Source organism: Pholis gunnellus (genome assembly GCF_910591455.1).
Source record: "Pholis gunnellus genome assembly, chromosome: 6".
Lineage (NCBI taxonomy): Eukaryota > Metazoa > Chordata > Actinopteri > Perciformes > Pholidae > Pholis > Pholis gunnellus.
Window position 1 is genome coordinate 21442764 of NC_136532.1, and position 12974 is coordinate 21455737.

General features: G+C 43.2%; 1 protein-coding gene across 2 annotated transcripts; it reads left to right on the forward strand.

Annotated features, from left to right (window-relative positions):
- Positions 1-1065: 1065 nt before the first annotated feature.
- On the forward strand, positions 1066-12883 carry LOC306697378 (uncharacterized protein). Of its 2 annotated transcripts, XM_079161240.1 has the most exons (12): positions 1066-1313; positions 3461-4039; positions 8261-8308; positions 9208-9252; positions 9466-9834; positions 10211-10243; positions 10431-10496; positions 10878-10970; positions 11223-11360; positions 11532-11648; positions 11779-11879; positions 12029-12883. In XM_079161240.1, the coding sequence occupies exons 1-11, from the start codon at positions 1269-1271 to the stop codon at positions 11839-11841; spliced, it is 1596 nt and encodes a 531-aa protein (XP_079017366.1). In that variant the 5' UTR covers positions 1066-1268; the 3' UTR covers positions 11842-11879; positions 12029-12883. The 2 variants fall into 2 exon arrangements, with proteins under 2 accessions (XP_079017366.1, XP_079017367.1); XM_079161241.1 differs by lacking the exon at positions 9466-9834.
- The last annotated feature ends 91 nt before the right edge of the window (positions 12884-12974 follow it).

Sequence of the window (12974 nt, forward strand, 5' to 3'; positions counted from 1 at the left end):
AACAACCATAATGAAAAGACGAATCCCTAAAGCCGTTAACCAACTCAAACCAACTGTACGATGTCTCTAAATCCCCAATAAGCTCTTTCTATGGGTCCGACTGTAATGATCCCAGTAACACCTCATAAATCAACATTATTTCAAAATTTGCTGTCTGGTGACATAGGTCACAGTGACTATAGGGTAGTTGAAAGGTCACACTGATAACATCCCTGCAGCAGCTGTATTCTGCTCAAGTTTTCCGGAGCTATAGTGACTATAATGGAAAGACCAACGGTTCAACAAGGAGGTGCTGTGACACTGTATGTATGTAATCTATCTGCACTCACAAACCGTCGAGGAGTAAATCAAGTTGCGAGCCTTCAGGCCGGACAGCCATGTTGTAGAGAATCAACTCTATTTGTATCTCATCAGTTCCCTCTCTTACGCCTTCCCCTTCGCTGCAATATATGCGATGCATAGAAACCTGTTACGGAAGTTCAATGTTTCCTTTACACTTTCAGAACAATAAATGTCACAATAAAGCACAAGTTATTCAGGGTACAGTTGCTCCCAAGGAGTAGGAGACAATTGGTGCTCACAGCTCGTGCAGTGCATGGGGGACGGTGGGCGTTAACGCATGTAGGCTTCACGCTTTCTTTCTCTTTATTCCCTAGAGGAGACACATACAATGAAAACTATTCTCTGGCTTCAGGGTTTTAATGAATTCAAAAAAAGTTGACAGAAGCACGTTGTTTTGTGTGGAAGAGTAGCTCTTTGTGTGTTTTTCTCTTTGTTCGTTTTCTCTCAAGAATATGATTTAAATGGACGTGTAGCATGCTTTATGACCTGTATGTTAAAAAACGGACTGTGATACTCTCAGCGGGGACACAAAGTAGATAGCAAACATGCATTTTAGAGCATGTGCGTCGTTGTTGCCATGTGCTTGAGCCACAACGTATTTCTGGTCCAGGAAAGGGGGCGTGGCGCTCTGCAAGCCCACGGACCACTCTCTCCCTCTCTTTGCTGGAATGCTTTCATAACATCGAGCCCTGCTCCGATTCAGTCATCTCACTGAGCTGAGTGCACGTGCATGTGTGTGACGTGGGGGTGTGTATGCCTCGCTCTCTGTCTCTCCACGCCCCCCATCTTTCATCCCAGTCCTCCTATAGGTTCGATGCAAAGGTAACAGAGAGACCGGGGGCTCTATAAAGATCCACTTTGTCCTCGCGGTCTCTCTGCTTTTTTCATTTTTACGGTCTCTCTTGTTTTTACCAGCACGCACCAAAATGCCGAGCAAGAGAAAGAAGAACAAGCGTCGCATGAGGAGGGTGGTAAGTGGTGGCAGGCGTACTTTCTTCCCTAAGTTTGTATTCTCATCACGATAAAATCAAATATTGTATTGATTGGAAAATAAACTCAAATCAGCGTTCCTATAGAAAAATGTTGACGAAAATGGACTTTTGTAGACTAATGTTTTAGAATTTAGTAGTTATTTTAATTCTGCCTTTTTTAATTATTATTGTTTTCCCCCAAAAGACCACTGAAGATATTGTTGAAATGTAGAAACGCGTGTTTTGGACCTGTGATCAAATGTAGTGTCTAATTTGCACATCGAAAAGTGACAGAAGTTTTCTTTTCACGATGTTGTTGCGTTTCTGGAGACGCTCTGAACTCTGAGTGGCCTTTGTGCGTAAAATCTCGCTAAGACTGAAGGATGCGCCACAAATATACAAAACAAATTGAATCGAAATCCCTTCCAGTAGCCCGACACTTCAAACGCTTCTGGCTCTGCAATAAGCTACTAGAGAAAAGGAGAATTGTACACGTCTTGGCTTTACACTCGAGCGCCACGTGCGCTCTCAGCGCGCTCTGGATATAATGGTAAATGCTGGGATGGGTATTGCAGGTTATTATATTCCGGTGGGTTATTGTTATTAAACATAAATCGTTTTATATTATACGGTTATAACATCTATCATATTATTTTTTTGTTAAATCAGTTTTATGAGCTTAAATAAGACCCCGCCCCCCATCCCCCCTGCACACAGTACACACTGTACAGTACATACAGTACTTCACCTGATGAAGATACACTGCTATACATAATATCAATAATGATAATTCACAATGTGCCAAAGCAGCAGGCCAATGGCATGCATGACAAATGGCAAATCTGACTCCCAACCCCCTCCCCACTCCTCTGAGGTGACTGCTTGGGAGACATTTTACTTCTGAATATCAAAGCGAAGGAGCACTGTTCTCTATCTTCTTTTCCAATGAAAATAATAGTTTGCATCTAATTTCACCTTTATAAACTAAATGCTCACTTGAGGCCTAGTCCTCAGACACTGGGAATACTTCTAGGTATGTGTGTATGAGTTTGTGGCCTTCACACTCAGCCCCTCCCCCCTCCTTTAAAACCTCTCTCTGGCACCGCACAACTGTATTTGGTAGTGTGTTGACGAGAGGAATGTCTTGCGTTAGTTTTGCCAGAATGGAGTCTGCATAATCTCTCTGATTCGCTGAGAGTCTGTCAGTGACACTCAGATCAAAGCCCCTGAAGTCACCTACAGCTCGATGTTATCACCAACTCCAGAGATATCAGAGCACAGGAAGTAGTAGCCTCAAGATGTGCAGCTGAATGCTCGCCTCACAAACCTCTTTGTATGTAAGCATATCAAGTGTCTCCTAGACAAAGCCTGAGAAACCCAATTAACAACCTTGATTGATTTAAAGCTATACATCACTCAGTTAGTGAGGTTTGGGGCAAGCGAGTTGAGGGAGAAGATAAAGGAGGGGTTGTTTTGACGGTGGCTAGCTGGACAGTCACAGACATAGGCACAAACTGGCTGCCACTCTAACAAAAGCATTTTCGGGAGTTATTGTAACGTGATTATAACATGATTATAATGTGATTAGGCCCACTGTCTGGCCTGCGGGGCACCCATCAGGGCTGCTGACTCGTACGGTTTCTATCCCCGCTTCACCAGACCTGTCAGGATGGCTCTGATTCAACTAATTAGCCCCCATTATCTAACTAGCTTTGCTGGGCCTACTCCCATTTACCCAGCCCCTCCCTGCAGCGGTGCGGACTCCTAAAATCTCTATTAGAGCCTGAGGGGGTTTTGTCCGGAGCCGAAAAAACATGTTGGATGGCATGCCTGGTATTCATGCAGACAGAAATGTGCTAGAATGGCCCGCTGACTGACTATAACACCAGTATCTGAACACGACGAGGGCCTCTGTAGCATTCAGACCCCTAAACTCCCAATTGCTTCAGTTTCTTAACCTTTTCGTAAATGTCGTATCGTGTCAGTGTTCAACACTCTTTGACTTACAAATATCAAGTTACCCTAAACATATTCAATTGTATAAATATCATGTAAAATACCAATTGAATGCATGAAAACCTTTCCCACTGTTATGACAAGACGATAATCATTAAACCACATTTTTGTGTGTGTTTTCCCTCTTGCAGCAGGCCCAGAGGAGAGCCCTTGAAGAACAGCATGCAGCCGACCCGCCAGCCAAAACGAGTCCCGGGATTGCAGTTGGTGCGCCCCCTGCAGCAATCTCAAAGAAAGCAGCCAAAACTCCAGCACCAGTAAAGATCCCAGCGGCAGTTCCGATTGTTGTTCCCACTGTGGTGATCCCCATCGTTAAACCAGAACCAGTTGTGGAAAAGCCGGTCTCGGTGCCTGTTGCAGAGCCTGTCCCGGTGCCGGTGGAGGAGCCGGTCTCGGTGCCTGTCGCAGAACCTGTCCCGGTGCCTGTGGAGGAGCCGGTCTCGGTGCCTGTCGCAGAACCTGTCCCGGTTCCTGTGGAGGAGCCGGTCTCTGTGCCTGTCGCAGAGCCCGTCCCAGTTGAGGAAGCGGTCCCAGAGCCGGAGGCTGTGGTGTTGGAACAGACTCCAGCAGAGGTCGAGGTTGAAGTCCCAGCACCGGTCATTGAAGAACCACCAGTTGTTGAGGCTACACCTGCAGAGCCCCCCATAGTTGAAGCCGCGATAGTGCAAGAGGCTGAATCTATCATTCCTGAACCAGAACCAGTGACGGAGGTAAGAACTGCTTTGTATCATACACATGCAGACATTTCACTATTTATTTATTTTTTCTTCCCATAGTCAGTAAAAATCTTTCTTTAAGTTGTCGTAGCGGTAAAACTTCCAAACTAAAAGCTAACCAATAAGTACCTGAATCACCCTCATTACAAAACGTCAAAGAAAGTCTATATATGTGTATATGTACGTTCAGGTTATGGAGCTACTTTTTCAGTGATTATTAAATCAATGTTTTCTTTGGATATCCTTTCGGATACTAAAATAGAAAGAGCTGTAGGCACATTTACGTCAGTCTGGCTTCTTCGTGAATTAGCCTACGAATGTCCAGCAACACGAGTGCGCAGGGACTTGCGCATGCGCTCAGTGCGCATGCGCAAGTCCCTGTAGTGTTCGGCAACAAAACCGCTTGGTTAGGTTTTGGTAAACGCGGCTCTCTGCGTGACTCTACTGCGCATGACAGCATTAAAGGGAGAAATCCACCATCAACATGCAATATATATGTTTTTGTACATTACAATGACCAGACATTTAAAATGTTGCATGCCATCTAAAATGACCAATATTCATACATTGTGGCTGTTTAGATGCTGTATGCTCGCGTAGTATGTGCTGTGGCTTTGTTCTGTGAAAAGGGAGGGGGTGGGGGTTGGAAGACAGAGGGAACAACATGTTCCATTTAGCGAAGAGGTGGAAAGCGGAGCCAGTTCAGCAGTCATTATCACCTACATTAGAACATGCCTATGTCATGAAGCATGCCTTTATTATTTGAAATGTGCCAGGGTTTTAAAATAGGCTGGTTAGATTAGATTGATGGGGAGTTTCTTCTCTGGTCTAAATTTGATCTGCTACATCTGATATGACCCGTTTTTTTGTTATGTTTGTGCTCAATGAAGTTGGTTTGAGATTTAAAATCAATGAAGTTACTGAGTAAGATGCAAAAGCTTGGCGTCTGTCCTCTGTATTTAAAGAAATTAATGGTGTTTGGCTATTTTTTTGCACAAACTCCATATGTTTACTGTACACATGACTTTGTAACATAAGTTATACCACTAAACAATTTCCCAACACATTCTTTTTTTTACCCTCAAAATCTATACATTTTCTTTTCGCAAGTTGCCAAATTATAGACTGTTGCTTCATACAGCCAACATGCACAGCTCTTTGGAACATAATGTTCTGTTTCAGACGGCAGGCTATGTGAACACACAAGCTGCATGCTGTACATGCATGTGCCCAACCTCAGTGCACGTGCGCACACATGCACACAAACCAAATTCATGGACTTTGCTCTCAGTAGCTGAGCCATGACCACATATGGTGCAAATGCGTGTGCTGACATGTGTGTTAGCATGCGAGACGTTGCACAGGCTCGGTGTAAGAGGAGACAGGAGGTGTCATTAGCCCCGGTGGCCATTTGCACCAACTCTGTGTTACACTGCCCTCCAGTAATGCTTGGGTCATCTTATTCGCGTTGCATATACATTATGGTTAGTTGTAGGTTTAGATTGTCTACCCACTCAGCAATAAAAAACCAACAAAGAGCTTTCTGTTGGAGGTGGACAGCCCATTTTATACTTAAGCTATGGCAGTATCCACCCCTCCTCCCCTTTGTCCCTCCCCTCCCACTTCACCACCCGTCCCTCCTTAGCCTCTCCTCTTGCCTTGCTTCTTCTCTGCTCCCTCACTGCTTGCAGATGTGCCAGATTCAGTTCAGACGCTCACAAACACTCATGCACTTTAGCGTAACTGAACATTAGTCGATGCTGGTGCTTTAATTGCAAACGCATACAGTAGTAGTTTTGATGTATGGGTCAAGTAATGTTTTACTTGCTTTGTTTTAATGAGCTTTTTTCAATCTTGACTTCATGACAATTTGCTCACAGACGCCTTATACACTTGTGGCCCCAGTACTGCAAGAAAGTGTTCACTCAGTTGGTCACCGTTAGAACAGTTGGGCAATAGTTGATAGAATCAGAGCAGGCATAAATGGGGCTTGTATTCAGCTGGCTTTGGGACCAAAGAGAGCCGGTCCCTCCGCTTCTGGCTGTCATTACGGAGACTCAGGTGAGTTTAAACCCACCACCTGATTTACGGATCAGAGTACGTTTCATTTTTCTGTGGTCTGGGGCGCTGGGTGTGGCTACTGCTGAGACTGAACATTTTGTACCAGTTGGCTCCCTTCGTGCTCCTGCGGCCCTACCCCCTTCAGTCCCCCACTCCCTCATCACTCTTCCTTCCCTCCCACCACTTGTTCCTCTCTGTCTCCCCTTTCAATACTCCCCCCTCTTCTGGCCTCCCTCTTTCACTTCTTGTCTTTGCCACCCCACTTCCCTCCTATGTGGCCTATGGGCCCCCAATTAACTCGTCTTCTCAGCACATGCGCACACCCAGTTTTGTCCTAGTTTTATATCATTTGGTCTTTGTTGGGAGGAGACGGGACGGGGAAAGTTGGGATATTGATCACCTGTTGTGGTGTATGCGTAGTTGTGTGGTTTAGCCTTTTTGTATTTGGTATTTGTCTAGTGAAGGTTTCAGTTTCAGCTTTCAGTTTGCTCACAATTATTACGTTTTAAAAATGATTGGTGAGCATGTTTTTTATTTATCACATTTGAGAAAACTGTAGGTGACTAAGATGTGCGAAGTGATACTTTTGAAGTTTTCAGACATGGTTGAAAAAATGATCACCTTGTGGCAAAGCACGTGGAGACAGCCGCCCCTCCTCCCACCAGTGTCCGCACATGGAGCCCTCCCCACATTTCCTTCCAACTTTTTATGGGTTTGTTTACTGGGGCTCTATAGGGCTTTGTTAGCTTAACGGTACACTTTTGCAAAGAGAGCAGTCAAAACACTCCCTTTTTGGCTAATTTTTTTTTGCTTTGCATCTATTTGATGACTCCTCTTATACTAAGTGTTTGACCATTTATTTTTTTCTATATTTGTAGTCACCTGCAAATAAGTATAGATAAGGCTTTGCATGATTGTGAAATTGTTTCCCTAAACTGTGCGTGTCTGAGAGAATACAATTGGTTGTAGCACATAGATCATTGCATTCCAGGTACACTATGTCCTCTCTGTTAAAATGGTCTGTATAAAAGGTGGCTGTTTCTAGATCGGCTTTGGTTTGAGCTGGATCTGTTTCTTAGTAGGACCGTTGAGGCAGGATCTGTGTGCAGATCAGTTTGGTACAAAGTGTTCTGGGACTGGGGTAGACTGGGGGGTGTGTGTTAGCTTTATGTGTGTGTTTTCCTGTCGAGCAAAGGAAGGCCTATAGCCCCCCCCCCCCCCCCCCCCCTCCCTCCTCCTCTCCCCTATACCGTCCCTCCCAGGCTATAGCTGGAGTATATATTTACTCCTCTCAACTATGCACACATTTCTGCCCACTTGGCTTTGGTTCAGAAGTTAATAAAATCCTGGAGAACAGGATTTCTCACCTCCCAGTATTGCAGAGAAAGAAGGTGGAGATGGTCAAGTAACTTGAGTGTAAGAACAAGCGTTTCAACTGTCTTCTGTGAGAGTTTTCACTCTGTTCTAACTACTGTCGATAAATGGACTTGCAGTAGCAGCCATCGTGCACTAGACCTGTCCTACATTGAAGAAAGGCTGGTACAAGACAGTGTAAATAATTTACTCTTGGTCTATAAAGATTTGCATTATTCATGCACTGCTCCCTGTTCGTGCCACTATGGCTCAACACACTTGGAAGCACAGTGGGGGCCGCCAGTGGCCATTTAGGTTACTGCCAACTGTTCCAGAACCAATCGGTGGCAAGGATAGGAAAATCGCCCCGGCAGAGAAAAATTAGGAAAATATAGGTGCCTTCTGTCATTATCTGGACATCTGTGTATTCTATAGAAGTAATAATAGTAATGTCGCATTTTGGGAAGTAAAAAAAGATAATAAAAGATGTTGTAGTTATAGAGTTGTGTAGGTATGTTGAGTAAGGTAGTTTAATAAGGTGAATGTATATATATATATATATATATATATATTTTTTTTTTTTTTTCTTCTAAGCTGGGTTTTAAAGAAGGGGCGAGAAATGGGAGTACTTTCTTCCCAATATGCAATTGGTTGTAACATTCCTGTAGGATGTATGCATGTTCCTCCCCCTCAACTCAAATTACACTCTCACCCAAGGCATTCCCTAAGAAGAGTGAAGTATAACTGTTCTGTTGACTTGTGAAGGAAGTAAGTTTTTTTTTTTTTTTCTTCCTTTCATAGGCCATACCCCCAGCTGAGGCTCCAGTAGCAGCCCCTGTTGAGATCGAGGTAAAAACAGTCCCCCCCCCCCTTTTTACACTTTTTACAGAGAAACGTTTCATTTTCCTGGACAGATGAGATTCGCTACTGTCTGCATGTTGAGGTGTCCTTTAGTGAGACACTGAACCCCAAGTTGCTTCTTGGTTGCTGCTTAGTATGGGTTAAATGCAGAGTTGTGCTTGAGCCTATGTTCAGAAGTTTTTTTTTTTTTTTAGGCCATTCAAGCTAAGCATGCAGCCCCTTCATACAACATAATACAGTGCATTCATCCAGCACAGAAAACACAACTGCCTTTAACACATTTCGGTGCATGTGGTTTCGTATGTCAAACAAAAACAGTTGTGCAGAAGACGCCATACACTAAACCAGAGTAACTCAGAGTTTCCACTCATGTTTTATAAGTTCCTAGGAGCAGTACCTGGACAGGAGACAACTCTTTAAAAAGAAAGTGTTTCTATGACTTAAGCTTCACACCTTATAAATAACAGCCACACCTTTCCCCAGGGCTCATTCTCTTGTACACAGCACTCTGATCACAGTCAGGCAGACTCGCCTTCTCCAGATGTTTTCAGGGAAAGAGAAAAAAATAACATACTTGTTTTCACTCATTTATAAGATAAATGACCGTATTGATGCTAATCACTGACCAAAAAAATAACGAAACAACCTAGAATTGCAGTTAATAAAGCTTTCACAAGTGTTACAATTGGTGTGAACGTTGCAGTCGAGTATAATCGGTTAGATTTGACTGTTGAAGATTACTTAAGGCTGTAGGTTATATTCAGTGCAGAAAATCTTGTTGTTAAGTCTGTTAAACGGCCATTATCTTCTGCTTTTATGTTCATGTGTCCATCCATCGACCAATGCATCCATTTGCTTTATTGTTTTTTCTATTTCTCATTCTCCAGATTCAGACAGAGGAGAATATAATCGAAACCACAGAGACTGAACAGGTACTACTGATCTTCTTTATGACAGCAAGGCTTTAAATTACACACGTATAGACTCCACAGTGCATGGGAGGTCATCATTTTGTCCAAATGATATTCTTGCCCAGGAGGAAAAACCTTGTTGATCAATTATATGGACGAAGTGTTGCCCATTTGTTCCCCTGTTGCATGTTGCATGGTGTTTCAATGTGTGCCGTGTTGATTTTGCACGTGCAGACGTATGATGTCTGCGAGGCAGAGACTGAAGTGAAGGCCGAGGCTTTGGCAGAGGATGAGACAGCCGTTGAGACCGAGGTGGCTATCACAGACGATATTGCCACACCAGAGCCCGTAACTGAAACGACTGAAGAACCATTGGCTGAAGCACCTGCATGTGACCAAGTTCCTGCTGAGGAAGTGGTTGCAGAAACACTGGTGGAATCAGTGGAGGAGGTTGTTGCAGAGATACCTGAGCCAGAACAGGAGACTGAAGCTGTCGCCAGTCCTGCAGCCCCAGCTGAGGATGAAGATGATGAAGCTGAAATAGAAGTGCTGGCTGAAGAAGATGCACCTGAAGTCCTCGCTGAGCCTGTTGCTCTCACAGAGGTGCCACGTTGATACAAATTACTTTCCTCGTCTCTCAAACCTTTTTTCTTCTCTTTTATCTGCCAAGAACAAAATGCAGAAGTGCATTTTGACTTCTGTAGTTTTTGCATTTCTAGTGTGTGATGGTGTGTTGCATGTGTGTAGCATGTGGTTCAAACCGTTGTGGTTGTGTGAAAGTTTCTCATCCTTAATAATCTGTAGTATTGCTGTAAATCCTTTCCAAAAGATCTTTTCACTGGTTAGGTTTTCAAGCGGGTAGAACGGCTTCTTCAACGGCTACATCTGTTTTCTGGCTTGGTTCTTCATTAATATAATTTATTTTAAACTTAACACCAAAGACTAATGACATACTGTGTCCTGCTATTTCTTATTCCAGGATGCTCCCGCCCCATGTGTGGAAATCCCAGTGGTGAGTATTTTCATTTTTCCAATCGAATACATTATATAGTATACTTATTCATTTTCTAAGAGGCATTTCTTGCGAGAGGCTTTGTTTTGGAGTTTTTGATTTAACAGCTTGTCTTTTTAATAAATAGTAATACTGAAGTAGAAATTTCTGCTGAATATTGACATGGCGGTATCTGTTGTGTCCCCAGGTGCCAGACGCCGTCCCCGAGGCTCCGATAGAAGAGGCTGAAGCCCTCGTAACTGAAGTCAAAGAGGTAAAACATAAACACTCAAAGTATTTGATTCCACATGTTATATGACCACTTTTTTGGTAGACTGCATTCTACATGAAGTCGGAAGTTTATGGGTTATGCTATAAAAAAATGTGCAAACTGTAATATGTCACAATTAGGATCTCTTATACTTGACTGGATTCAACATCCCTATCTTAAATATGTGACATTGTTGCAAATACACTCTGCTTTAAGTCATTTAAAATAACTAGTTCATAGGCTTCAGTTGCCTTTTTCTCCTGGGATGCTTGCTAATTAATTCCCCTCATTCAATTAAGTCTATTTCGTGTGTGCGTGTGCGTGTGCTGGTATGTTGAAAATCCTAAAATGATCTTATCTTGTTCTCTACATCTCTCCACACAGAGCTTTGCTGACACCATGGTTGACGACTTTGTTGTCACAGAATCTGTCTCAGCAGTGGATGTCGCCATTGCAGAGTCTGCTCCTGTCCAGCCGGTAAGAACCGCAGACAGGAATGAATCATTAGTGGCTGCAATTGTTACTAATATTAAGCAAACATCTTTCAAGAAAATTGACATTTCATATAAAACCTGCCTCTATGATCAGAATAGTTTCCTGTTCAAACAGCAAAGCTAACTTGAGCTGTTGCTCCAGATGTTATTGCCATGTTTATTGCATATTATCCATTTGTGAAACTTTTGTGTTTAGCTTTTATAACAGGCACCTCTCTCTGCTTGATATATATAGGAAATTGTGGAAGTGAGTAACATCGAATTAGAATCTATGGACGTGATGCCCGCTGAGCCTGTTGCCGAGCTTGTTGCTGAGGCTGTTGCCGAGGCTGTTGCTGAGGCTGTTGCTGCCCCTGCAGAGGAAATGGTCATTGTGAGTCACTGTATACAGACAGCGTTACTTAAAAATAAACAAACGCATGATATTAAACCATTATACGACACTATTGTGAAAGTCTTCCTGTGTTTCTTACTTCATTTATGCGGATTATCCAAAGAGTATGTGGGGCTTTCTAACCTCTCTCTCCCCTCTTCTCCTTTCCAGGACACCAGTGCTGAGCAGATGTGTTTGGAGGTGCTGTCAGAAGAGCCTAAGCTAGAAATCTGCAACATACCATGTCAGATGCAACTCGCTGTGGAGTCTGTGCAACTCAGCTCAATGGTAAGAGGCACGCTTAAATAAAAACGTCACTATTGCTGTCATACATCCGATGTTTGTCACTATTGTCACTATATCAATGTTGGGAATTCCCAGCGCACTAACTTCATCTAATGTCTGGTTTGCTGCTCAGGAGATGTCAGTGGAGGCGACGCTGAATGGACACATTGTTCCTGAGGTCTCCATTGAGGGCTAGATTCACATCATACAACTCGGAAGATCTTTTTTGTCTTTGTAAGTTTCTCACACTATTGAATCCGTTCATTATCTCATAGATTTGATCTAATTTGTTTTTCTCTGACCATCTGCCAACCTTTTTTTATTCAGTTCAAACCACTTCCAGCAGCCAATAACCAGGCCTATGTCTTCTTCGTGTCTTTCAGATTCCCCTTTGGCCATTTGGAGGACTCAAAGCTTTACAGCTGATCTTGTTCATTTTTTAGGGCTTAAGCATGGAAATCTAAAAAGGACATCCACACTTTGAAGTGCCTTTCTGGCCCCGGTTCCTGTCTTAACACCAAACCAGATGTCACCATGCCAAAAACCCGCTGCATTCAAGGCAGCAGAACAGGCTGTTGTCCCAAGTGTGCAGTAATGCTAACCAACACATTGTGGCTACTTTTCTTAATCTGTATTCTTCCCCAAAAAAACGCTTACAGTGAATTTGCATCAAGAGTGGAAGCAGACGGCCTTGAGAGATGGAGATTCCAAAAACAAGATAAATGGCAGCGCCTGATATTTCTGTTCATCTCTTCAGTAATTCGGCTTCAACACTGCATACACTCAATGCAGGTGAAAACTGTAGCGTCCATGAATGTGGCTATAGTTTTACTTGGGCCTATGTTCATATGGTGGGAGGGACGACTTGTTTTTTTCACATTTTAAAAGCTCTTTTAACCCTCAAAGACACTCCCACACACCTCTACATAGCCCCCATTTATGTCCCTTTCTCTGTCCCCCAGTTCTCCTCTCTGCCTCAACTAAGTGCCAACACTAAGATTAGTGTGATGCTAGAGTTTTAGGTTTTATGGCCACTGGAACGTGGCAGTCTGAGGGGATGAGCTACGGTAAATTCTTTTTTTCCTACACTTTTTTAATTCATTTTGTATAGACCATATAATGTGCTACAGTCTTGTGTTCAAAATCTGTGCTCTGGAGGGGAAATGTAATGTGATCTGGTGAAAAGGATTACTATTAAACTGATGTTGGTCCAACTTTTAAATAAAGCTGTAACTCAATGTGATGCACGACTACTTATTTGACTTACTATTTCACACACACACACAAAATGCAGCAATCTTAGAGTGGGGCTAGAGAGAAACTTAAGAG